General features: G+C 49.6%; 1 protein-coding gene across 1 annotated transcript; it reads right to left on the bottom strand.

Annotated features, from left to right (window-relative positions):
• Positions 1–22,290, bottom strand: Rbp1 (retinol binding protein 1). Its single transcript, XM_055629649.1, is given in 5 exon segments — positions 1–238; positions 2,032–2,133; positions 21,468–21,646; positions 22,019–22,121; positions 22,123–22,290. Coding segments are annotated over 5 exon segments (591 nt in total). The 5' UTR covers positions 22,276–22,290; the 3' UTR covers positions 1–184.
• Between the last annotated feature and the right edge of the window lie 4,768 nt (positions 22,291–27,058).

The following is a 27,058-nucleotide window of genomic DNA, read 5'->3' as shown; positions in this document are numbered from 1 at the left end:
TTAAATGGAGATCACCTTTATTGGGGGTAGCTTCATTTTAAGAACAGGAAAAGAGACAAGGTGAAGAGATAGACTCTGCTGGAAGATACCTGGGCGGTATCAGCCCCGTGCTAGGCAGAGGGGGCTTCTGACCATAGGCCCATCCCACTTGCTCCTCAAGACCAAGGTTATCTACTCCAGCTGCTTAGTGCACTTTTTTGAACACTTGCTTGCAGGTCACACCTTCTGCTCTCATCTCCTGGAAGAATAAAGACACTGGTTATTGGCTAAAGCAGCGTTATACTTGAGGCTCAGAGCATCTCAGGACCGGGACTGGGAACATATTCAATGGCTACTGTTCCTATGAGCTTCACTAATTCCTTCAAAAGTTGATGGGATGGGATCCACAGAGATCAGGCTCCCTGATTGCTATAGATAGGGCTGGCTGGGAAAAGGGAGGGCCCTCAGTTGACCAATAGGAGCCCTCCATGTCTCCCCTCTCCTTACTCCCTTAAAAAGCTGAAGAGCATTAGGAACCCTTAGGCCTGGGACCGACTGTACCCAGGCTTGAAAGAACTGGGCCCAGAGGCATGGTTCACTAGGTCGCTTCAGAGTAGTGCAAGGAGTTAAGCCTGGGCTGTCCACTGGAGTTACTTGGAGCTCAGGAATAATGGCTGAGTTGTCCGTATCTCAGTGGGTGGAGCCTGGCCTTCCAGGTAGTTCTAAGAGCAACCAAGATAGCCCAAGATCTGCCCACAGTGGCAGCTCCTGCTGACTCTGGCCAGGGAACAATGACTATCAAATTCTGTCTTCCATGATGTTGGGAAGTGGGGCTGGAAAATGGAATATTTGTGTGACATTTACTAAAGTTTAAGTGCTGACTGAAGAATCTTGAAGCCATTTGAGAGTCAAGTGAAACCCTGGAGAACCTTCTGTACCCTGATTTGCAGCCTCTGGTATAGAGCTGCAGGGCTAAAGAGTGAGGGGACCCTGAGACCATATATACCTTTAAAAAATTATTTACTTATTATTTATACAGTATTCTGCCTGCATGTGTGCCTGCATGACAGAAGAGGGCACCAGATCTCATTACAGATGGTTGTGAGCCACCATGTGGTTGCTGGGAACTGAACTCAATACATTTGGAAAAACAGCTAATGCTCTTAACCTCTGAGGCATCTCTCCAGCCCCAAATCTGCCCCCTTTGCAGCTAAGCAAGAGGCCCAGGGACGCACTTGAGTTGAGGATGGATCGCACAGCACAGGCCTCTCCTTGCAGCTCACAGCCTCACCGCCACAGAGCTCATGTGCAGTGGGATGGCATTATGAGATGAGAATGAGGACAGCTGGTGACTGACCCAAGGCACCCAGCGAGTGGCCCAGGATTAAGCTCAAGGTCATCAGGACCAGGCTCATTCTGCAGCAGGGTAGTTGGGGAGTTCCAGGGTGGGGAGTAACAGGGACTTCCCCCTCAGGGGATAGGGGCCTTGTTAGCTCTCAGGGAGCTCAGGCCTTTGTGCTTGCTTTTCACAGGCGGAAGGCAGAGTAGAAGTGGCTTTGACCTGAGGCTGAGGGTGCAGAACAGTAGTGAACTCAGGAGAATCCTTCCTGATCTCTGGCCTAAGCTGAGATCACATTCTCCTGCTGAATTCTTTGTGGCCCTGGCCCGGTTTTGCACAGGGCGCATATACACTATATGGTTCTGTGCTTTCTGGAAGTGCAAGGGGACGTGCAAGCGAGCCTCTCAGAGTTCCACATCATCGCCACCAAAAGAGGAAACCGATTTTCATTTCCGGAGGGTAGAAGGTACTTGCCAGAGGCTAGTACCATTGAATGCCTCTCCACCTGCTCCCCGTGGCTGGACTTTGGGTCAGCCCACACTTTCAAGACACAATGTATGACTTTTCTAGTCACTCAGGCATCTTCTCCAGAAGAGAAGCTTCAGAATAGAACCAGTGCCCAGCCTCGGATTCTCTTTTCCAGCATCCATTCACTCCTTCAGGGAACAAGGACCTCTGGGGGACACAAACAGGGTGCCTTCCGTGGAACTTACCAGGTGCAGCTCGTCACCCTCGATCCACTGGGTCCAGCCACGCCCTTCCTTCTCACCTTTCTGCACACACTGGAGCTTGTCGCCATCCCAGCTCACCGTGGTCTGCCAAAGCAAGAAACACAGTAGTCAGTTCAGCGGCAGCAGTTCTCCGGCCCCCCTGGGACCGAAGGAGAGGGAGACCCCTGACCTCAATACTTTAAGACGCGCCTGTGGCAATTTTAGTGTGGAAAATCCATAGCCTGATACTCTCTGCCCACCATGTGTTTTTATTAAGGTGTGCAGATCAGTCTTAAAAATCTGTGAAAACCTTCATAAAGTCCATTTGAAAGGCCAATTAGGAAGGAGAAAATGTCATTGGGGTAGGGTTGAGAGTGGGGATGGGAAGGAGGGGCTTGTGGGGTTGAGCACAGGCTGTGTATGTATGCCAGTCAGGGTCTTGTCCCGGCATCTTGCCTGTGAGAAGAGCCCTGCCTATTCCCAGACAGTTCAGCCGTTCAGTCATTACCACGTCAGCTTTTGCTAGGTCTTGTAATACCTACAGGGCCTCTCCCATGCCCTCAGAGAGCCTGCATCTCATAGGGAGAGTGACCTCAGATATCAATAGCCAGCTGCCTGTGTCAGCCTCCAGTCTCTCTCAGCCAAGTCTCAGTCTCCATTGGTTGTAGCCTGCTGCATAGACTGGAATCTTGTGTATGTGGCCCAGGTGAAGAGACTGGCTCTGCTCATCTGGGTGGTCAGGACATAGGTCCGTGGTGCTCTGAAGCCTCCTCTTCCACTGTGCTACATGGCTTCTTTTAAAGGCCTTATATGGCTGGAGTTTTAGGGCAGAGGCTTTAAAGGCCAGAAGTAAGTTAAGGCCAGGAAGGCCGGGGAAGAAGAGATACTGGGATAGGCTCCAAAGAGGAAGGGTGGGCCCGTAGGAGAGAGGTTCTTGGTTTGTCATGAGATAAAGGCAGAGGTGGGACAGTATAAGGTACGAGAGCTCAGGACTCGAGCTGTGTACAGAGTCCGCCTGTCCTGCACGAGATCAGCTACAGGCTGCACTCCATCTGATACACCTCAAACCCCAAACCCTGAGTTTGAGCCTTCACATCTTTGTAGAGCATGCATGGCGTGCCCTTCCAGATGCTGAGATGAGAAGACAGGCATCCCTGAGGTGTTTCTGTTTCCTTGGAGTAGGCAGGACCCATCCAGAAACACGGAGGAGGGAGGACTCAAAAAAGGAGCTCAGCCTAGTCTCCCTACCATGACCAATGAGTATGTGCCTATGAGTCAACAGGACCTTAGCTGGGTGAACAGGCATGGACAGGATGTCTCCAGCATACCATGCCTACCTCCTTTCGGAGAGACAGCCTTGCCGTAAGGGAAGCTCCTCATCAAGAGCCCTTCCTCCACCTGCGGTGGGAAGGTCTCTGTTCATTCTTGCTCACTGCGTGGCTCTGAGTGAGTTTAATATTCTCCTACGTGGGAACCTGTCATGAGGGTGCTGACTCAGAGGCCCTGGCTTTAGAAAGTGCAGGTTCTGAGCTTCTTGTATTCTCTGTCAAACACAGCTTAGCATCAGGACAGCCATTAACAGCCTAATGTAGATCGGAGAGAGGAAAAACTGGGCAGTGGGTGTGGAGTGAGGACCTTGGAGGCTGAAGTCTCCTTTCACCTGGCTGCCCTCCAAGGGGCACCAACCCATCTGTGGGCTTGCTGATCACTACTGCCCTCTGCTGTTGAGATGAGTGTGTAATAAGACATGCAGGAGGAGCCCGGGGAGATGGGTCCCTCTCAAAAGTAGAAGGGTGTGGAGTAGAGCTCCAAACTTGATGTAAAAAGGCTACTGTTGATCTCTGCATATGATACCAGTGCTAAGGAGACAGATGTTGGAAGATCTTTGGGAGCCCGTTTTATCTGTGAACTGCAGGCCAATGGGAAACAAACAAAAGATGATGATAATGATGATGATGATGATGAAGAGGAAGAGAAGAAAAAGAAAAGAAACAAAGGTGCATGACACTCCTGATGAATGACTCTCAAGGTTGACCTCTGGCTTCCACACAAATGTGGACATGAACTTGCATGGACACACACACACACACACACACACACACACAGACAAGCTGGCTCAGCATTTCAGAAGGCACAGTGCCTGCTGCACAAGCTGATGACCTAAGTCTGGGTCCTCAGAACTCACATTAAAAAGCCACGTGCCATAGTGCACATGACTGTAATCCCGGTGTGGCCCTAGCAGCAGATGGACGGAACTGCCAAAAACCAGTGGACCAATGAGCTTAGCGTAAGCAGCAGCGAGCAAGAGAGGGCACGCCTAAAGCAAGGTGGAAGGTGAGAACTGACACCTGAGCTTGCTCTCTGACCTCCACATGCATGCCACAGCCCCTGTGCACCTGCATTCACTGACGTGAGCACAGACACACAGGGAAAAAGGTGCAGCCAGGTAGGTGTGCACCATTTTGCACAGGCAAAAATCTGATCTCCCTCCTGGAGGGTGTTTGCAGTGAGTGAGGGGCACAAGAAGACTGGTGGCTCCTCTTCTTGATTTGGAGACTCATTTGAGACACACGTGGCGCCTCAAGCTTGAGAGAGTCCAACCTCAGGCCAGAACGCACTGTGGTCCATGTCCAGTGATACTGTAATGGGCAAAGGATGTTCTCATGCCATCCATGTCATTCTTGGGGTGGGGAAAGCGACCGAGAAATGAGTCCTTGGATTCAAACAGCTCCTAAGAACACTTGGTTCCCTCAGCAATTGATCACCTTGTATTTATGCAGAGACCTCCTCACAAGTGAGGGGCTCCTGACCCCATCTAAACATAGAAAGACTGGCTGGATCTCAGCTGCGATCTACAGTTTTGCTTTTTTCCAGAAAAGTTAGTCACTGGGCAGATTCACACACCCTGTGTGCTTAAAAGAAGAAATGGAAACGAGTCTGTGCAATCATGCACCTTCAGAGATAACCGCCTAACATTTTGGTGTGCTTCTGTCCAGTTGTCTACCAGCACACCCATGTATTTCTGCTTTTAGGAAATTAGGATTGCATCATCTATGCCTTTATGTCCTGGATTCTTCACTTATTAGAGACCATTTCCCCTTCGACAAATAGTATCCATAAGCATTCTTTTCACTGTTAGGTACTATCCAGAAAATAGCCACATCATTTGCGAGGACCAGAGTAAAATGAAAATGAGGGACTCTTATTCAAAATAATAATGATTTGAAGATAGCAACAGTAGAATATGCAGACAAGCAAGGAGCCCCTCAGGGCCTACATTGCATCCGGGCCTTTGAAACTGGGCCCGGTGGTGTTTTAGAGAACATACACACCATTATTCAGCCGATTACCTAGTCTTGGACATTTGGGAATTTTATAATTCTATACTAGCATAAATAAGAATTCCTCGTATACACAGTTTTCAGCTCATTATTTCTTCAGAACATATGTCCCGAGGAGGGACTCTCTCGTGGAATCTTGTGCAGCTTTCTAAAGCTTTTGACGACTCTGCTCGATCGACAGACTCCCACCTGTTTACCCTCCAGGGCCAGTGTCAGAGAATGGCCGTGACTGGAATATTTAGTAGGTAAGGTGCGTTTCTGTCCTCAGGCCATGGCTATTCTTTCTAGGTCCCACGGCGTGTCTGGATATCAGCAATAGTAATACCTTAGCTCAAGGTGCTGTCTGGCTGTAGGTTGAGTATCAGGCATTGTGGTCGATGGAGAGGTGCAGGAGCAAATTCATACCTAATACACAGAAGCCCTTCTGAGAGCACTGCACACAGGGAAGGTTCTTTCACTCCATGCTTGTCCGTGTCCAAGCCCTTTCCTGGCCCCAACCAAACCCCTCTTGACTCCTGTCTAGGGTAACTCACACTACAGGTCACTCTTGACTGCGCTGGACATGGAAGAACAACTGAAGTTATGTGACTTTATCAGAGTCACTCAGCCTAGAACATGGACCTTGCATAGATCAAGGGCACCCGAGTTTCCCTTGATGGGATATCTGGTAGACACCTGCTAAGGTCTTTGGGGGAAGACAGATGTGTTTTGCATCGGTGGTCCCACCACGTGAGAGGTTCAGGCAAGAGGCTCACGATAAGTCTGAGGTCAGCCCGACTTATGTGGTATTTGTCTCAGTGACTCAAAGTCTGGCCTTCTTAGGAACAGGAAAGAGGGTATGGAGAGAGTCAGAGAGAAGGACAATCACTCAGAATGAAATTAAAGGGAAAATAGTGGCAGAGGAAGGGACAAACAGGTAGTTTCTCTTCCTTCCTTCCTTCCTACCTTCCCTCCCTTCCTCCCTCCCTCCCTCCCTCCCTCCCTCCCTCCCTCCCTCCTTCCTTCCTTCCTTCCTTCCTTCCTTCCTTCCTTCCTTCCTTCCTTCCTTCCTTCCTTTCTTTCTTTCTTCCTTTCAGGCAAGGTTTCACTGTGTAGCTTTGGCTAACCTGGAACTCAATATATAGACCAGGCTGGCCTCAAACTCAGAGCTCCTCCTGCCTCTGTCTCTCAAGTGCTGGGATTAAAGGTGTGTGCAACCATGCCCTAGGTCAATGACACAAAATGTAAATTCTTCTTACAATCTACTCTATGATCCAACAACTTCTATGGCCTTCCTCTAAGGTCAGTAGCCAGACATCTTGGAGGCCATTTGAGCCACTCTCCTAGATTGACCCAATTAATCTGCATCTGGGGTGAGGGACTTCAGTCAGGAAGACATTCCTGACATTTTTTAAGTCTCAGGAAGAAGGGAGGCTTTGGGGATGCTGGGGGGGGGGGCAGGAACTGCTACCCTAGACTCAGAAGCCCACCTTAGAAATGAAGGCCAGATACATGCAAGGACAAGGCAGGGGGCAGTTACACTGCCCTCAGCATCTCTGCAGTTCTTATTCCAACACCACAGGAAGGAACGAAGTGGCTGGAGCCAGGGTATCTGCTTATAACCCAAGCCGGTCTAAGTCTTTATTAAAAATGAACAATAATCCACATCTCTTTGGCTGTGTCAGCAGCTTTCTGAGACATGTGCCATGAGATGAGTGAGGGCAATTTTATACCACTCTGACAAGGGACTGTCATTTCGAAAGCCATTATCCACCACCCAACCACTCAGAAATCCTAGCTGGCACTGTAGCCAGGAAGCCAGGGTGACCCTGTCCCGGGGATGTCTTAATGCTCCTTTGTCCCTTTCAGGTGACTAGCATTGGTTGTGACAGACAGTGATCTGACCTGACCTATAAATGCTGAGACTCAATGTGGCTCTCGAAGAATTGTGACATTTATTAAAGTCCCCACATGCTGCCTGCCACTCACTCACTCCAAGGACAGGGATGACTGGTCACTTCTATCCCTCCATCCTTGTCCACCCGGCCCTGCCAGGATCTCTCATGCTGGACCCGTCTCTAGGTCAGTCCTGTCTCTGTGGGTCCAGAGGCAGGTCATATGAGACACCTTGCCTATGGGGAGCCTTGTCTGCAAGCTCCAGAGTCAGGCCAGATCCAGCTCCGACCCCAACATCCACACTGTTTAGATTTGGGGGTAAAAGTCAAAGGCCAGACAGAGAGCTGGCACTTTTTGTGTACAGCCTGTGAATTGTTAAGATACAGATCGCCCTGTTTTCCTGCAGTTTGATTTTAACACATGCTTTTCTCTCTGAGGCTATTTCTGTTCTAGGGGTTTGTTAAGGCAGCCTTTGGTGATTGTTAAATAAGCTGTTGGGTGGGAGGGGTAGGAAAGCCCTAAGCCCTAACACATGAGTTCCAGGCCCTGTCCTGGGAGCTTGACACAATATTTCATTAATCTGCAAGCATTAGAGCTGAAAAAAAAAAAAAAAACAAAAAAAAAAACCCTAAGCTTCTGTAATGTTCATACTGTTGCCGGTGGGGCTGACCACACTCCATTCTGTCCTGCTGAGAAGTGCAGTGGGGAGGTAGTGGCTTCTTTTTTTTTCTGGTCTTCTCCTAGAGGAATGTAAAATCAGTGCATTTAGGGGAGAAAGCCAACTTGCTGTGAACACAGATGAAAAGCAAAGTAATAAGGCTTTAATCACTTAAATGAGTAATTAGAGACATAAAGACCACTAAAAACAACCACTGTGAACGAATATTGCCAAAACAAGACCTTTGTGGGCATAAGAGAATGCAATTTTACCATGAGGACGTTCAGTTCTATCATGAAGATGTTAACACAAATGATAACAACAGTCATAGGAGAAACAAAACAAATAGGTTCAGATTAATAATCTGATGCATTATCCTCCTCTTCCCCAGTTGTTTTACAAAGGGCTTAGACTCAGTTTAGACCACTAGTGGTAGCTAGGGCTACCACTGAGGCCAAGGTTGTGAGGAAGGGGTGAGAAGCTGGGCTGGAGACTGTCAGAGGTCTGTGCCACCCAACCCTGTCCAGGCATCTTGAAGGCTTCCTGGTTGAAGTGACAGTATCATGTCACCATCACCATCACAGTCACACTGGCTGCTTGAGAGAAGGAGGTTGAATAAAGGAAAAGGAGACAAGAGAGGAACTTTCTGAAAAATGGTAGGTCCTAGGGAGCTGATGTGCTAGAGGTCTGAAAGCGGGAGGTTTTCTCATCAGCCTGAGGTAGGGGCAGCCTGGAGGAGGTGTGCCATGCGTGACTGGAACTGATGTCAGAAAGATCCCCAGGGTTTTCTGTTAAGAAGCAGGAGGGAAGCTGGGCATGGTGGTGAACACCTTTAATCCCAGCATTTGGGAGGCAGAGGCAGGTGGATCTCAGAGTTTGAAGCCCGCCTGGTCTAGAAGGTGAGTTCCAGGGCAGCCAAGGCTACACAGACAAATCCTGTCTCCGGAGAGAAGAAGGAGGAGGAGAAAAAAAAAAAAAAGAAGAGGAGGAAGGTAAATGGAGGAAGGAAAGGAAGAGGAAGAGACAGAGAAGAAGAAAAAGAAGAGGGAGGAGAAAGAAGAAGAGGGAGAAGAAGAAGCAACAGGAGGGAGAAAAGGAAGAACAGAGGGAACAGCCTAGGAAATCTGCAGGCAGGCCAGGAGAGACATGGAGGAGCGGGCCTTTCTAGGCTGAACTCTTCTGTTCTTTTATATGACGCTGGAACTGGCACCTCCAGAACAGAATTTGCCAAGAAGGTTTACAGTCTCCTTCATCTCATGTCTTTGAGGCTCTAGCTAGCTAAATGTGGTTCTATGAAAAGTCCAGGCGCAGGCCTCTCTGGTCCCTGCTTTCTCCCAGGCCAAGCTGACACCAGCTCCTTTAGCACAAGGCAGTGGGGAGCCCTGGAGGCAGGAGGAAGAGGGATTCAGGATGACCCACATGAGTTCTCAGAGGGGTACAGGAGCCTTGTGTCTCCAGTGGGAGCCTCCGGCCTCTGCTGATCTTTCCCAGCAAACAGAAATAAGGAACACCAAGAATACATGATGTGTTCTTGGAAACTAGGGAAGAGTATGCAGGTCAGAGAGAGAGACCCTGGGGGTTCTGGGGATCCTCTTAACATGAGTGGGACGCAATCACTACTTCGTGGCAGAAAAGTACATACAAACAGTTTTTGAATGACTGGATGAATGGCAAAAGTCATTCTAGGGCCGTGCCGGTAGTTTTCAGTGACTATCACAGAACAGCCATTGCCTGTAAGACAAAACACCCCGGGCAATGAAACTGCCAGTTCTTCCACAGACGAACTTTAACAGAGTGAGCATGGGGGAGTGAGGCATGACACACAGGGACATGGAACATGGGTCACAGTCTTAACCTCCTCCTGTCAGACTCTGAACCCACAGCCCACCCTCTGTTCCTGCAGAGCCACCTTCCACCACGGCTCTCCATCCAGCAGGCTGCCGGAGAGTCTGCTACAACCACGAAAGCGTGGTAGGTCCACCGCAACTTCCTTTGGATGAGGTGACCCTGAGCTGTTCACTCCACATCTGCAGCCTCTGTTTTCTCATTGCAAGTGGTAGTTACAGCTCTGCCAGAGAGAGCACAGCATCAGCTCGTATGCGGCTGTTTCCATGCAGGCCACAAAGTCCTGGATCAGCAGCAGCCTGGCTCACTGCTGGCCTCACCCAGCCCAGTCTGTGGTATGGAGTGGCACACGCTTTTTTAAACCCTCCGCTCTCCTAACCCTGTCACCTCTTCCCTGGATGGCCAGGCATCCCTTCATACATGTGCCTAACCCAGAACGTATCTCCTGAGGTGACAGTTCACAGGGCGGGAGGATAAACAGTAACAGCCCATTCTGATGAGCAACTACCCTGAAGGTTTTCTCACACACCGTTCATCACTTAACTTTCACTGAGAAGCAGTTATCCCTGACTTTCTAATTACCCCTATTTCACAGATTAGTAGAGGCTCAGAGAGGGGGAAACAATTTTCCCCAGGGCAGCAGTTCACACAGAGATGAGATTTCAAAGGAGGTCAGGCTTCAGGGTTGACAGGTCACGACTGACTTCTAGGCTCTTCAGACAGAGTTGGGGTATGGATGGAAAACCATGTACAGGAAGATAAGGGATAATTGCCTCCCTCGAATTTGGGCTTCTTGACGCATCCTGTGGCCTCCATGGTTAGTAAGAATGGATTTCAAAAACAGATCTCACTCCCCAGCTGCTGATGAACCCATTCCATAGCATTGCTTCATGAAAGGATCCTGCATGTTAGATTCCAAGGCTCAAAGATAGATTAACCCAGAGCTCTGACCCCTAAGATAATAGTCACACTTCTCTTTGCTAACTAGCTGGAGTCACACTGCCTGGATTGAAATCCACTGGACACCTATCTATCCTGCATTTTAGTCTCTTCGCTTGCAACATGGGAAGAATTTGGGCATCTTCTTCACAGAATTGCTGTAAGGATTAAAATTAAAAACACATACACACATAGGAAGTGCTTAGAAGAATGTCTGGCAGAGGGAAAATAGTTGGCAGACATAATCTATTATTAAATTGGATTAGAGTAGCTCTCCTATGATATGGTCAACGGCAAGCTTTTATACCACTCTGCAGTTTGACTTAATGCTCATCTAACAAACGCACTGGAAGCCATTCTGCCAGGTCTTGAGATACAGAAGGAAGGCCTTTGCTGTCTCGAATCTCAGATAGATGAATAAGTGTCACAAGTGGCCTAAGAGATATACCTACAGAGAGGGAGCTTGGGGCAAAAGGAAGGATGGTGGCATGATGGGGAATCCAGACAAGACCAACAAAGCAGGAAAGCCTGGGATGGCTCTCTACCAAGGGGTAACTATGCTTCCAAAGAGAGGCAAGAGAGATCATCCCAGAGAAGCGAGCAGAGAGGGTGAAGGACGTACACAGGATGGGGCCAGGAGTATAAGCTGTGTGGCAGGAAGTAAGCCTGGAGAGGCGGGAAGCTATATCCTAAGTTCATAGGGCTGTCAGCACTGGGGGTCTCAAGCTGGGGAGCAGTGTGGTCAGGTTCTCCTTGAGGATGTGAAGGATGGGCTGGAATGTTGAGGATGGTAGAAGGGAGGGGACTGTGAAAATACATGGTAATGAACTGAAACTGTCCACAGGAAGTGCGGAATGTGGCACACAGAAAGCACAAGAGATGGTGTTATTATTCTTGTGATTACAGGCAAGAACAGTGCAGACGGGAAAGGGGAAAATGAATATTACGAAGCAGAGTCCTTGGAACGGGTCGGAAAACTGCCCATAAACACTTTTATCTTCACAGCAACCATTTACAGGACTGCACAGCAGTCTCTGGAACAAAAAAGCCAGCCCTTCAAGCCACTTCTGGTTATCTGGTATTTAGAAAGCCAGCAGGAGACAGCTTGTTCTCTGAACCCACAAAATCAAGAGTTGCAAATATCTAAAGTTGCAGCCCAAGGCAGCAGTTATGAAGTGGTGCGACCCTGGCAGAGCTTGCCCTCCCAGTGTGTAAGGTGAAGAGGCAGGGCCCGCTTTCCCGCTCTCTCCAGGACCCCCGGAGAGCTCAACAGACACAAGGTGGCAGTAGCTCTTTGGCTGTATCTATGAGGGCAGCTGAGGGATTTTTTTTTTTTTCTTCTTCAGGAAACCGCATACAGACACCTTTGTGCAAACTTAAGGAGGAAAAAAGTTTTCCTGGAATATGAGCCTGAGTGTGGGCTGAACCAGAGATAATGATTTTCTGACTCACAGCCCATTCTCAGACATATTTTTCCCCCCACTGGCTGGATGTAAGACCAGATTCACTATGAAGGTGGGGAAGGTAGTTGGGGAGCCTGTGTTTCCTGCCATCCCTATCTGTACACCCATCTGGTTTACACTTCTTCCCCAGAAGACCTCTCGATTGTACTCCCACATCAGAAAAGGAGGAGGTCTGGTGGGGAACAAAGAAGGAAAGACGCAGTATTCTCCTTGTATTCAAGGTGTCAGCCTGAGGTGTCTGCATTATCAGAGAAGCCAGAACAGTTGATGCACTTTAAAATATAAATGCGCTTTAAAGAAGGGTTGCTGGTCAGCAGGACAGGTACCTGGGCGGGCTAGCAGAATTCTCTCTCTCTCGCCTTCTCCCCACCCCGTGTGTGTGTGTGTGTGTGTGTGTGTGTGTGTGTGTGTGTCTGTGTGTGTGTGTGTGTGTCTGTGTGTGTGAGTGTGTGTGTGTGTGTGTGAGTGTGTGTGTGTGTGTGTGTGTGTGTGTGTGTGTGTGTGTGTGCCAAGCATTCTAACACAGTTTAATTTACACAAAAGACAGGATGTAGACAAGTGACTGTTGCTACCAAAAGGGGAGGGAACTGGTGGACTGGGCATAACCCATGTTCTCAGGAGTGTTTTCAATTAACTCCAAGTCCAAAATACCACTCAACTCCTGAGCCCACAGGGAAAGGACTAAAACTGGCTGAGAGCTTGAGTTCTAGTGAACAAATGGTCACAGGAGGGCCTGTCAAAAGACAGAAACTCCCACTGTCCCTCTGTGCTCTAACAATGGTGATTTCAGAGAGTGCTGGCTTGACAGCAAAGGCTTCCCAATACACGGGGTTTTCTTCAGAGGGCTTACTGTCCCCTTGCGGTCCACAGCCTGGTCTCCTGAGCTGGGCCCGAAGGTGAGAAATCCCCACCCTATCTACAAAGGACAGGCTCAGGCACACCCGCTGAGGCTCCTCTCCTACCCACTCACATTAGTCAGAAACAGAACAGCCCAATCTGGATAGACCTTCAAAGCATAGCCAGAGAAACAGGCTCCAGACCCACTGGGCAGTGACAGTGTGCCTGAGGGCATGGTGACAGCCAGCTCTCCTGAAGCATCAGTCAGTGTTTGTTTAGAGCCCTGACACGCCCTGCTTATTCAGATGTGGAGCCTGGATCCTTTCCTGCAGAAGATGGGCAAGCCCTTCTCACCATCAACAGAATACAGGGGAGTTGCTAGGAGACGTTACAGTCTGCCTAGGTGGCCCCCAAGCCCGGAGTATTCAAGGTTTGGCCCTTAGCCTGTGGCCCTACTGGGAGGTGGTGCAACTTTTAAAAGATGAGGCTTGTTTGGAAGCATTCTTGTGATAGGAGGATATAATCCTGAAGGGGATGTCGGGGCACTGATTTTATTCCTGCCATTAGGTGAACAGTCATTCCCTGCAATGAGCTCCCTCCATGACCTACTACTGCCTCCACACAGGCCCAGAAGGAACAGCACCGACTAATCATCCACTAAAACTTGCAAGGCTGCAAGCCCAAATAAACCCTTCCTCTTGTTAAGTAAATCAGCTCAGGTATTTCGTTACAGCAATGGAAAGCTGACTGCCACCGTGCCCTCGGAGCTCATAAAAAGTGTCACACACATCACACATCTGCCTTTCTCTCTTGAGACTCTCATTCTTGAAACCTAGCTGCCATGGAGAGTAAGTATAAGTGAGCCATCTGGAGAGAGAATTCTTGAGCTCCCAGATGACAGGCATTCAGTAGGGACAAGCCAGCCCCTCTGAACTTTGCTCAAATTGTGTATTTGTAAATAAAGTAAGTGACTGGCTTTAAGGTACCAGTTTTCAAGGTAGAGTACTGTTTTGCAATAAGACACACACACACACACACACACACACACACACACACACCACCATATTTAATTCTCACAGTGCCATAGAGGGGCATGGTCTCTGGTTCTTTGCAAATGAGGACTTTAGGACTCACTTCTCCAGAGAAGCAGCCAGGAGGTGCAAACAGGTTTCAAATTCACAACCTAAGCTAAATGCTCTGTCATTCCCTATCTACTCAGCGCCTTCTTCACCTGTTCACCTGCACGTCCAGCTGCATCACCAGGACCCCTAACTATCCTGGGTGGATGTCAAGATTGGTGTCCACAGGCAGTCCCTAATCCTGTCCCACAATGGGACATGGATGTACCTGTCACCCCTCATTCATCCCCAAGAAGACAGCAGCTTTAACAGCAGCAACAAAACTCTTACTCTGAGCCTGGGCCTGGCCAGCTGATCCTCACAGCATCAACAGCTCGGCCCTTGGAACCATCAACGTCATCAGCCTCTGGGGACTTGTTGGAAAGACAGGCACTTGGGCCCCACCCCAGAGCTCTGAATGAGAAACTTGAGGGTAAGACAGTCTCAAGTATGTAAGTGGGGTAAAGATGGGCTCAAATGTATGTAAATTACTGTTCTAAGACTTGGGTAGTTAGCTCAGGAGCTCCACAGTCTGAATTTCTTAGAATGTGTTCAGACACAAGAGCCAGGAAGCCAGTTCACAGGGCTTCAGGAGAAAGAAAGATACTCCGTTAGCATTAGCTTAACTATATGGAAAATCATATTAGTGTTGAGAACTCCTGTACCACTCAGACCTTTCTCCCTCCCCTTTCCCTCCTTCCCTTGGCCTGTGTTGCTGACCTTATCTTGGTTTTTGTGTGTATGTGTGTGTGTTTGTTTGTTTTCCCTTTATTTGGATTTCTCCATGTAGCCATGGAAAATGGGAAGGTGGGTGTTAGTACTGGCCACAGAGAGCCTCAAGCTTATGCCACATCAGTTTATTTATCTCTCTCCCACAGTTTTCAGATTAAATCCTAGGAAAAAGTGTGATGGGACCAGTTTGGGTCCCACAGATCACCCTGGCAGCAGGTGAGGTCCACTAGGACCTAGAAAGGGAGTAGGGAATTCCCACAAGTAAGGAAGCCACGACAGTCAAAAACAAAACAAAACAAAACAAAACAAAACAAAACAAAACACCCAAACAGTTATGACTTATTCAGCAAACAACTGAATGTGTGCTGGATGAATGTGCCTTGATCCTCATGCCCAAGGATCAGCAGGGGTGCTGGTCCTATTTCGAACGTGGCACGGCAGTATGGCAAAGGCAATGTGTATTATCTCTGTGGTCCTCAGAATTGACCCCGGGGAGCAATCGCTACGTCCATTTTGCAAATGTGGATACAGAAGCAGGATGTCTAATCAGTGCCCGTTGCATGCACTGCAGCCAGCTGTGCTGACAGTCACATGGGCTCTTCCCACTTCTCCCAGGCCTGCCGACCCTGTGGATGCTTACTGCTCACCCTACAGACCTTAGGGCAGAGCTCCTCACAAAGGTATCTGCCAGAAGCCTTCCTGGGTAAGCCTGAACTCAGGAGGCTTGGTCTCCCAGCCTCTGATTTTCATCTACAACATGGGTAAAATGATCCCTGCCGAAGAGCATTTGCTATGAGGACCAAAAGGGGGAAGATGGGGCAAGCACTTGGTTTACTGCCTGTTCTGCTCCCCAGCTCCTGCCTTGCAAAAATTCCAAACTTAAAAAAGCCAGTGTGAGTCCCAAAAGCTACTTTGTAAATTTTGTTTGGTTGCTTTAATTCTTCTTTTTATAATCCTCAAAAGCATGCTGCTGACACTGATTTCAAAGGTCGGAGAACTTTAGCTTGGACTTGAAAGAGATCCTGTGTTGAGGACTTGGAAAAGACCCAGCTGAATGCTAGGGCCTGATCTGGGCAGGGGCGGCTCTCAAAAGGCTCCCAAAACCAACAGCATCCGAGCTCTGCAGCCTGAGGCGTTAATTTCACCACTGGCATGATATTTATTAACATAAGAACCCAAAGATCTCTTTAATGGGTCAAGAACAGGATCAGGAAGCTGGCAAGACTTTAAACCAGAGGGATAACAGGGGCTTGATGGAGTTCATGTGTTGCCATACATAATTAGATGCCTGGCTGAGTGAGCGGATAAATGGGCATAAACGGGCATTTGCAAGGAAGTTAGAAAGGGAAGGGAACACAGATGGCTAAAAAAAAAAAAAAAAAAAAAAAAAAAAAAAAAAAAAAAAAAAAAAAAGATTTAAAAAACCCGGAAGTGTGGGATAAGGAGAGATGCCTAAGAAATATTGTGGAGTGAAAAAAAAAAAAATCTAGGTGCAGAAAAATGGAATTTCCCATCTCTCTTCACTTCTTCCTTCTCTTTTCTTGCCCCTCCTCCCTTCCTTCTCTTCCCTCTCTTCTTTCTTTCCAGCCCTAACTAAGTATTTTAGCCAGCTGACCAACTGGGAGATAGACATATGTGGCAAGGCTTTCCAGGTAGACCCACTGGAAACTGAAGCAGTAATAAACTTTGAGGAGTAGGGTATGGTCTGATCAGGGGAAGGGGCCCTTTCCTTCCTTTTTTGTCTTCTTCCGCTACTTGATTTTTTTTTCCCCTTCCCTTTTATAATAAAAACAAAGAAAGCAGCAGAGGGCCAAGTGCCGGGAGTGGAAGGCAGGCCCTGTGGAGGGGTCATCCCGAGTTCAAAGCTAGATATGAAGGCAAGGCCAAAGCCAAAAGGAGGCGGCGCCGGACCCAAGTGAACAAAGCAGCCTCTTCCAGGGAAACCCCAACCTGGTGTCCACTTGGGATGACAAATGGCCCTTCTGCCACAAGCATGCAGAGCCGGGCTCATTGCTGGTTCCTAGCTGAGGCTCTGTTTCATCCCACAGAATCCACTCACTATGGAGGACAGCTGAAGACAAAGAAAAACGAATGATTCTGGGACTGTCTGGACCAGAATCGGGGACCCTATTTGACCTGTCTGAGCCCCTCCCAGAAAAACCCATGCAGGTTGATGGTATCTGACACTCAGGGTTGGTCTATTGCCTGATACCGCTCATGGACAAAGGAGACGGTGGGCAGTGGGGAAATAGACTAGAGCCAGTGGCCTCTGGCCCTCTGTACCTCATTTGTGTTTTTTTATACAGGCACAAGTATACTCTAAGGCAGGAGCTGCAGAGTAAACAAGACAAATTGCTACTTCACCCTGGACCTCAGGCACCAAGGTGGATGAGGATGATAACAGGCTGCTCACATAAAGGGGGCACTGGCCAGTGTCCGGGGGACCCACACAGTGGAGAGAGGCCACAAGCTCTATGTTTTCAGCCCTTAATGTTTTGTTTTGTAAGAACAGTCAGACTTGGGATTTTTTTTTTTTTTCTCCCTATGAAATCTTAGAATCCTTGGCCTTCATTGGCAACTGGCTCAAACACTGTGCAAGCCAAACAAAATACATCTGCAGGCTGGATTTCATCTTCTGGCTGCCGCTCTGAATACTGATAAGATTCCCATGAAGAGGAAGAAACAGAGACATTGCGCCAGCAGCCTCCTGGCCCTTTGCAGAGGAATGTTAGTCTGGCCCTGCCTTGCTAGGTGAGGACACCCTAGTGGTTCCTCAGGTCATATTTAGGTCCTCTCAGGTCTTCATTATCCATCGTCCCTCTGCCATGGTTTGTACCCTAGCCGTGCACAGGCTCTTGCAGAGCACTGTGTCTCTCCTCTGCGGCCTCCTTCCACCCAGGCCTTTCTTGAGCCCTGGGCTTCCCTGTGTATGGTCCAGTGTCCTCATTCTTCCTTCTCACCTTTTCCTTCAGGACCTTGCTCAGGTGGCCCCTTTTGGGGCCTTCCCTAACCATAGCTCCCTGAACCCCAGCTCTGTCCCTCAGTCCTCTGTCCTTCTACCGTGCATGAGTCTGCAATGGCTCAAGCTGTGTCTCCCTCCTCCACTGTCCTCAGCACCCAGGAAGCCAGCTATCCCTTCCCCCAGGCTGAGCCCAGAACCCAACAAGAAACAGGTCTAAAATAACATTTATTTCCCAGACACTTTTTGTTGCCCTTGACCTTCCTTTCATTCTTTTCCTCTTTGGTTGACTTGTCTACCCTACCAGCCTCAGATCAGACTTCCTTGATGAGAACTGCTGCTGATCTCCCAGGCCTTCATCCAAATCATACTTCAGTGTGACTGAAGGCCTTAGACCCCTTCCTCTAGCCTTCCCAGGCCCCACTCCCACACTTTTATCATCCCTTCCTCCACTATACTTCATGAAGGCAGGAGTCCTCCCTGACTCAGTGGGTGTAAATAGAGAGGAAGTGACATGAATTGCTTGCAAAGCCCAAGGCAGAAGAATGTACAGAACCCAAGAATGAATAAGCCTACGTCAGAATGCGACTCTGGTCTTGTACCCTGCTGCAAACAATACCTCAGAGGCTGGGGTTTCTCAGCATGGTGCAGGCGGCGTGCTTGGTACACGTGTCAATACTTGGGGTTCTTCGATAGACACTGGGCACCGTGGCCTTCGCATTCAGCTGTGCCCCTTGAGGCTCGCTGGAGGTGCCCTGATTGTAATCCCACACCTGTCCCAAACCTTCACCTCTTCACTGGGGTCTACATTTACATTTTACCTAGGGGGCAGTCCCAAGGAAGGGTTTCTTTGCACTTCAGGGGACCACCCCAGCAGAGCAGAGGACCAGGTCCATCTCCTGACTATCTTATGTGTTGGAGTTGGGGGGTGGGGAATGAGGATATTTTAAAAAGACACTTCTGTCCCTTTTTTTTTTGCCTATCCAGGCCATTGAAACAATGGACCCCAAGAAACTGGAATTCCTCACAAATCTCATTCTGGCAAAAAAAGAAAGCCTAAAGCCTTCACCAGGCAGAGAGGCCAAGTGGGAGGAGAGTAGCAACTTGTTACAGGCCCTTGCAGAGAGGTCAGTGGTAGCCAGAAACACACCTTGGCAGGACTGCTTAGACATGCATATCTCTAGACCTCTTTTCAAGCCTGAATCTCACGTGATGAACTTTGGGAGATGGGTCACTGGGATCTCTTTTTCCCTTTCCCGAGTGTGGTCACATTGACTAAATTTCCTTTTTCTGCTCTTTACTATTCAATCTGTATTTTTTTTTTTAAATTGGCTTATCTAGGACAGGCAGCTGAGCCTGGCTTTGTGGGGTACAGACTGTGACCCCAACTTTAATAACAATCCCACCTCCCAGAGAATGATGCCAACAAGTCCTGCAGCAGCAAAGATAACAGCAACACCATCCCAATATTACCCTGCATGAGCTGTGGATAGGATCCCTCACCCATTCACCTACCAGGAAAGTCTAAGAAAAGGTGGACATTGCCCTTTCCTTTGTGTTCCAGATTCTCCCCCAATATCCCATTCCTTTCCATCTAGAGAAGAAGGGACCTCCTCTAGAACTCCAGGATCCCCTCCAGCCTGCCCATGACTCACCTCCCTTTGTCTTCATGATGCACGCTGTCATGACCTTTGGGTGTCTGTCTCACACAAAGAGTGTGTGTTCCTGGATGTCACGGACTGTGCTTTGCTTGTGTGTGTGTGTGCGCGTGGTGTCATGGCCACAGTCAAGGGAGCAAACTGCTCACTCAGACCTTCTCTCAGCCCCTGGGGAAACCCTGCCCCAAGGTTAACACAGCGGAATCCCTCTGTATAAAGTGGGTGAATGAATGTAAACTATGACATCACCAGGCACACAGTGGACCCCCAGTGAATGCTCACTAGTATTACTAGGTGATCAATAACAATAATCAATCAAGCACATTCAGAATGGCAGTGATCCCAAATAAAGACACATCTGATGGGGTACGCTGTCGCTGCTGGATACTGGAGCAGGGTTCCATGTGGTGGCCTGGAAGCAGTCTTGGGCAATGGAGAGAAAGTAGTCCCTGTCTGAAGTTATCCCTTCCTGCATCTGGTGCCTGGAGACTTTAAGGCAGTGGTTCTCAACCTTCTAGTCTGTGACCCTTTAATACAGTTCCCACGTTGTGGTGACCCCCCCCCACCACCACTATAAAATTATTTTTGTCGCTATCTCATAACTGTAATCTTGCTGCTGTTATGAGTCGCGGTGTGAACATGCAATGTAAAATTGCAGGACATCAGATGCGTGACTCCCAAAGGGGTTGTGACCCAGAGGCTGAGAACTGCCGCTTTGGAGCATGGCATGGCCCTACAGCAGTAGTTCCCCCGAGGCCTTTCCAAGGACACTGCTCACCGGTTGCCCTCTTCCCACTATGCCCAACAACAGGCTCCGACACTGGTCAGGTGGCTTCCCAGAGAATAAATGAAACGGGTAAGGCTGAGTGGTCTTCCTGGGGCTCCTTAACCTTCCTCAGCCACAGTCCTCGAGAACTTAGCTATACTATTTCTGAAAGGGCTGTCTGTCCACAGAGGAGCCTGGGGGAGTGCAGAGTGGGGTGTAGCCTTCAACATAAGGGTTAGATCCCTGTTCTTGAAATTTTCTTCCCTTCGGTTACTGGCTTAATATGGAGTTCCCAGTTGTCCCTTCACTGAGCTGTAGTGGGGCATGACAGAGTGCAGGGTACACAACAGATGACCATAAATGCCTTTGGCAAGTGAGGGAAGGGTAACAAGCTTCTCTTCCTGCAAAGCAAGCCAGCTCCAGGGAGCAGGCACAAGCCAGGTCTGGACCCAAGGCCACGCAAGAGACAACTGGGAGTATCCTGTCCTCCCAGAAACCCCAGAATGCTGATGGAGGCCTGAGGCTGACCTTCCGGAGTCTGTTGGGCCATTGCTAATTGGGGTCTTTGGGTCACTAGTTTCCCACTCTTGGGACAGGAGAGGCTGGGGCCTACCCTGACCCTACTGCTTCTTCCTCTGGTCCTGAATGTTGAGTACTGTTCTACAGGTTTAGGAACTGAGTGAAAGGTTGAGAGGAAGCTTATGGCTCAGTGGGTATCAGGGTGGGCCAGGGTCAAATCCCAGCTCTGCAGCAAGAACTGCAAGCCAGGGGACTTCCAGCAAGGGTAAAAGGTGTCGCTGTTCCCTACAGAGACCTCACACCAGATCACTTGGGGAAAATTATGCTTCAGAGGACTCCTCCTTTCTTCCTGTTCTCCATCAAAGAATTCAGGGCCTTGTTTGCAATTCCAGACCCCCTTCTCACTGCTATACCCGATTCATTAAGTTAATTTTATCTATAAAATGAATGAGCTCCTATCTCCTCACAGTTAGGGTGAGCCTTGGTGAGGACATGTGTGCTCAACCTGGCAGAGAGCCTGGACACGGTGGAGAACTCTCACAGCTGACCAAACAATCGACTTCGTTCAGCCACCAGCCACCAGCCACCAACACTTGAAGAGTGGGTTCTGCCTACTCTGGGGCCCTGGGGCTGGGAGGGAAGATCCTCTCAGTCCTTCCCAATGCAGGATATTTGCTCCCTCCAGCCCGAGGACAGAACACCGGGGCAGGAGACACCAAGGGGCCTCACCATGCACTTGCGGTCGTCTATGCCGGTCAGATCCTCCTCAAACTCCTTCCCAACTTGGAAGTCCATGATATAGTTCCGAAAAGTGCTCAGTGTGCGAATGATCATGTGGTCGCCGTCCTGCACGATCTCTTTGTCTGGCTTCAGCAAGTTGGCGATTTTGCGCAAGGCCACGTTGACATCTGCAAGAGGTGCGGAGAGAGCAGCGGCAGAGAGTTGGCATGAAAACTCAAGAGAGGGGAGCGTTCCCTAGGTAGCGGGCTTGAGAGCGATAACACCCAGAACAAGGCTGGGACTCATCGCTCGCTCCGCTCGGCCTCTGAGGGCCCTCTGTGCCTTTCCTTTCCTTTTTTATTCTTTTGAAAACAAAGTTTTCCGTTTTGTTTTTGCCTCTTTTGCTAGACCTTTCAAAACAAACTAGCAAAGCTAGCCCTACTCTACTCCGGGGAGAGCTATTAGACTCTTGTTACTCGTGGCCGCGGGCGGCTGAGATCTGGGATGGGGTGGCGGGGTCTGCGGTGAGCCCGGGGTTGCGCACCGCTGGCTGCGCTTACCGAGCGCTCGCAGGTACTCCTCGAAATTCTCGTTGCTCAGCATCTTCCAGTACCCGTTGAAGTCCACAGGCATTTTGGGGACAGACTGGAGACAGTCCGACGCCGAGAAGGCAGGAGCGGCTGCGGGCTCAGCCCGGACCGAGGCTGCCAATGCACTCCGGGTGATGGGCGACCCGGAAATGGGCGCCCTCGGGGGACTCGGAGCTCCCGGCGACAGCTGGATTCTGAGAGTGCACAAAGCCCGCAGGAGGCTCCATTGTAGCCGCCCCTCCTCCTAGTGTGAGAGGGCGGGGCGGGCAGAGGGGCGGGGACTGGGGCGGGGGCGAGCGTGGTGCTGGGCCAGGTTTGTCCCTGATGATAGCCACTTTCTGTTGAGACCTCCCATTTGTTCTTTTCACTCCCCAGCCTAGAAAGAGATGTAGAAGGGGGGATTTCTGTGTATCCCACCCCCTCTTCCCTTGGGAGTCCTTCAAACGCCTGGCATTCTCACCACCCGTAACCCCCTCCTGGGAGTCCTTTAAATGCCTGCAACTCCCACCCACAGGCCTCTTGAGTGTTGAAAACAGGGCTCCTTTGGGTTTACCAGCATCATTAAGGAAAAGGCCATTTACAGGTCTTTGTCTAAAGTTCTGCGCCAGTGACCTGGCCAGTTCGGAAAAGCTGGTCAGTTTAACACTGGGGATGAAGAGCAGAGCAACCGTCCACAGTTCTCCCAGAAAATAAAGCAAAGCTGGTGATATTAAAGGTGTGTGGGAAAGGAAAGCACGGTAGTCAGAGACCCACGGCTTCTTGTCTGTGTGGACTGTCACTCTGCTTTGGGATACCGTGTTTTTCTCTCGTTCCGTGGAAGGACAGTACAGCCCTCCTCTCGATTCTGCGCTTTGCTTTTTTTCAGTTAATATATTCTGGGCCCCTTTCCATACCTGTGCACAGAATGAATTCCCATTGTTTTTGCAGGCTTCCATTACTTTCCCAGCTCAGCTCCTGTTTGCCTGGGTCGGGGGGGGGGGGGGGGGGGGGGGGGGGGGGGGGGGGGGGCGTGTTCTGTGGCTTCTGATCCTTGGCTGCCATCGGCAACAGTAGCAGTGAAGACCTTTATCACACTTCACCTGTCCCTGCGTGCGACAAAGAGATGACATATTCACAGTGCCTGACTTTTTGACCTACTGAAGACTAAATATTTCTTTTAAAATTGTTTGATTGTAGCACAGATCAGCCCCCAGGAGCCTGCGGAATGAGGTGTGGTATGCTTTCTTCTCCATGCAGGATCCTGCCTCCCCCCCCCCCCCTCCACCCCGGTCCATTTGGCTAAATGATGAAAGGACACCATTCCCTCAGGGTGGAGCAAGTGTCCTCAGGGAGGAAGGTTGGGATTTTAGCCTCTCTCGCTCCGTTGCTGGACACCAGGGATTCTCATCCTTAGCGTGCCTGGAACCTGCTGTGGCTAGCTGTCCTCTATCTTGTAGGATTGTCCGTAGCTCTCCTGGTCCCGATTCCCTAATGCTCTACAAAGCTGCCTCCAACTGTTGCCAAGTTCTGAGGTTGGGAGAATCATCCTGGTTGAGTGCCACGGCTGTGTCCTTGTCACAGCCTTGGCCTCCATCTGCCCTTTGTTCATTCTGAACTGCTCTGCTGTGGGTTGTTATTCCAAGCCTTGTCTAACCTGACCCTGTAAGAGCTCACTTCTGTGATCAGTCACAGAGCTAGGTCCTGCTAAGACATGAGGGGCAGCCGCGGCACACAGCCTCTTTGTCATCCTAACTCGCTGATGGAGGGCTGCCGGAGTTCTGAATGCTCAACTAATGGTTCCTCACCCCCCACCCTCCCAACAAGTCTAAAGTCCTTCCCCTGCTCCCTCACCATCCTCTCCAGCCACCTCCCTTTGTGCCCTAGGATGAGTCTCTTGAGATGGTTTATGCCAAAGCCCAGTGTGGCACTTGGCACACAGTAGGGCCAGTGAGTCTTGATCTGTTGTTGAGCTCAGAGCGGCTTCTTATGTTCTGGACACAGGCCTGTTCTCTACCTACTGTCCTGTTCCAGGTCTCAGCTTCTCATCAGGGAGGACACAGATCTGGCCACTCCTTCTCTCCCTGGCCACTCTGGCCAGCTGCTGTTCTCTGACCTTTAATCTGAGCTAGTTTGCTGAGCACATAGCTTGTTGGTCAGTTAGTTTACTGTCTCTGCTATCTCTTTGTCTAGTGCCCTAAATAGCTGCAAAAGCTCCTGTCTCTTTGGATCTCCCAGGAGGTTCCCTGTAGTAGTCAAGACAGAGGTTCTCAACCTGTGGGTTGTGACCTCCCCTGGGGGGGCGTCTAACGACCCTTTCAAAGGGGTCATCTAAGACCATTGGAAAACACAGATATTACATTACAACTCAACAGTAGTAAAATTACAGTTATGAAATAGCAACAAACATAATTTCATGGTTGGGGGATCACTACAACATGAGGAACTGTATTAAAGGGTCACAGCATTAGGAAGGTTGAGGACCACTGAGGTAGGGATCGGTTCTATTGGTGTGTAAAACAAAGGCAACTTTATTTTGTTTATTTCTTTCAAAGATTTATTTATTTATTATGCAGACAGTGCTCTGCCTGAATGTATGCCTACACACCAGAAGGGGGCACCAGATCTCAATAGAGGTGGTTGTGAGCCATCATGTGGTTGCTGGGAACTGCACTCAGGACCTTTGCTAGAGCAGCCAGTGCTCTTAACCTCTGAGCCATCTCTCCAGAGAAGGAAGGGTCTCCTCCAGCTGTTGGAACTAGAGTTCCAAGAGCACTGGAACAGACAGAGGCTCTGTCTCTTCTCAGATGCCCCTGTCAAGATGCTAGGGAGGGTACCAAGATCTCCCTATCCTCTCTGCCAGATCTCCCACCCCACGAGCCTCACTTCATGCAGGGGACCAATGGCTCAAATCTGATCCATAAGCCAGAGCAGAGTGCTGGTGATGAAGGGAGGGTTCTGAAACCTGAAAGCCTGCCTCCTACATACTCTCCCCATACATCCTCCAACAAGACAACAGTTCCTAATCTTTCCTAAACAGCTCTGCCAACTGCGGAAGCAAGAATGTAAACATATGAGCCTGTAGGGAGTCATGCTGCTGCCTTCCTGGTAGCTGTGTCAGTTGTATGTGTGGACTTTAGGGCAGACCACCTGTCCTGATATAGTCCATGTCACTGTCTTACTGAGTGATCCTGCATAAGTTGCTTAGCCTCTTTGTACCTCAGTCTCCACATCTGTAAGATGAGCACACTGACTATTTACCCCCCAGAATGGTGGGTCCCAGAGGACAAAGAGATGAAAAGGGTATGTCACAGAGGGCAATTCCACACCCTCTACGCTTGAGCCAGAGGTAATGTAGGAGTGAAGGAAGAAGCAAGAGGGAGAGGTACTGCTGGCTTCTGCCCCACTGTGGGGCTGTAAGATCCACTTGATAAACTAAAGTGCAAAGTGCGCCATGGAAGCTATGGGTGCCATGGTGGTTCTCCTCCTGCTGATGGCTCGTCTGTCTGCTGGATTCTGTAGAGCTGGTTTCAAGTGCCTTTCTGTGTGGCTCAGGGTTAGCTGTGATGTGTAAATCAGTGGAGGACCAATGGAGGACAGAACTTCAGAGATGTGGAGCATCTGGCAGCGAAGGAGGGCTCCTTAAAGGGTGCGGGACTCTTGCGGGAGCTTCAGGACAGGCAGAATCAAAGAAGTGACAATGGGGTCTAGGGCAGAGTCAGCATGGAGAGGGAAGAAATGGGCAGGCTCATTCATGGCAGGTGCAATGCACTAGGATACCCCTAACTGGCCTTTCTTCATTCCCTAGTCCTAAGAATAGGAGTGGAGGTTCACAGCCAATTCTTGGAGGACCAAAGAGTGCCAAGCTCAACAGTGGCCAAGCCAGTGCCTGTGTGTACAGTGGGGCAGAAAGGACAAGGAGCACTCCTGGACTGTAGTGGGTAGGGAGGAGACTATGGACTGCGGACTCTGGGGAAGGGTTCAGAGGGGCTCCAGGCCCTCCCTCTGAGGACCAGGAGGAAGCTTTCTTTAGCTTGTCTCCATTGGATTACAGAACAGAGGCACGGAGGGTATCTTCCTCACGTTTGCCGTGTGAAATGGGCTGTCCTCTGCCCCTGCTATTAGATCATCAAGCAGCTGGCTTAGGGTCTCCTCCAGCTGTTGGAACTAGAGTTCCCCAAGAGCACTGCAACAGACAGAGGCTCTGTCTCTCCTCAGATGCCCCTGTCAAGATGCTAGGGAAGGTACTAACATCACCCTATCCTCTCTGCCAGATCTCCCACCCCAGGAGCCTCACTTCATGCAGGGGACCAATGGCTCATCCCTCTGTGTCTCTGTGTCATCACTGTGTCTCTGCTTGTATCCCTAAGGGATCTGCCTGCTTTGGAGACCTGCAACATGGCAAAATACGTCTGTGGAGCCACACCCTGGAGGATGACCCCCCTCCAGGGCCACTGTTGCTGCCATGCTATCTTCAAGATTAATGTCTGAAAGGAAGAGGGGGCTTTCCTGAGGCCACTGTGTTGGGGAGACACGGCTGAGGGCACTGATTGCTGAGTGCATCACTATTCAGACATAGGTGAGACGGCTCAGCAGATAACCGCTTCGTGCATAAGTTTGATGCAACCCGAGTTCCATCCTGGGAGCCTACTTGGAAGGAGAGAGAATTGTCCTCTGACCCCCACACAAGTAGATGTACACACACATACACACACACACACACACACACACACACCATCACTACCACCACCACATTCAAATGTCCAAATTATACACCCATGTCTGTAATTCCTAAGTGGAATGTAATTCCTAAGTACATGCTTATTTCTGTGTAGAAGATGGGTCAGCTGCCTTCCATGTAGGTGATGTCTCAACCAATCACATGACATTTATTTCTGTAGACTATGACAGACCCTTCAGGGCCTTTTCTCCCTCTTTGTTTCCCCCTCTCTCCTCCATTCTTTCATGTCTCTCCCACTCTTTTTGCTTTATAAGTTATATTATTATGGAAGTTTTCAAACCATAAAAAAAAAA

Source organism: Psammomys obesus, unplaced genomic scaffold (assembly GCF_907164565.1).
Source record: "Psammomys obesus unplaced genomic scaffold, mPsaObe1.curated_primary_1811, whole genome shotgun sequence".
Lineage (NCBI taxonomy): Eukaryota > Metazoa > Chordata > Mammalia > Rodentia > Muridae > Psammomys > Psammomys obesus.
The sequence above is the reverse complement of the archived record's forward strand: the minus strand, read 5'-3'. Positions and strand labels throughout refer to the sequence as shown.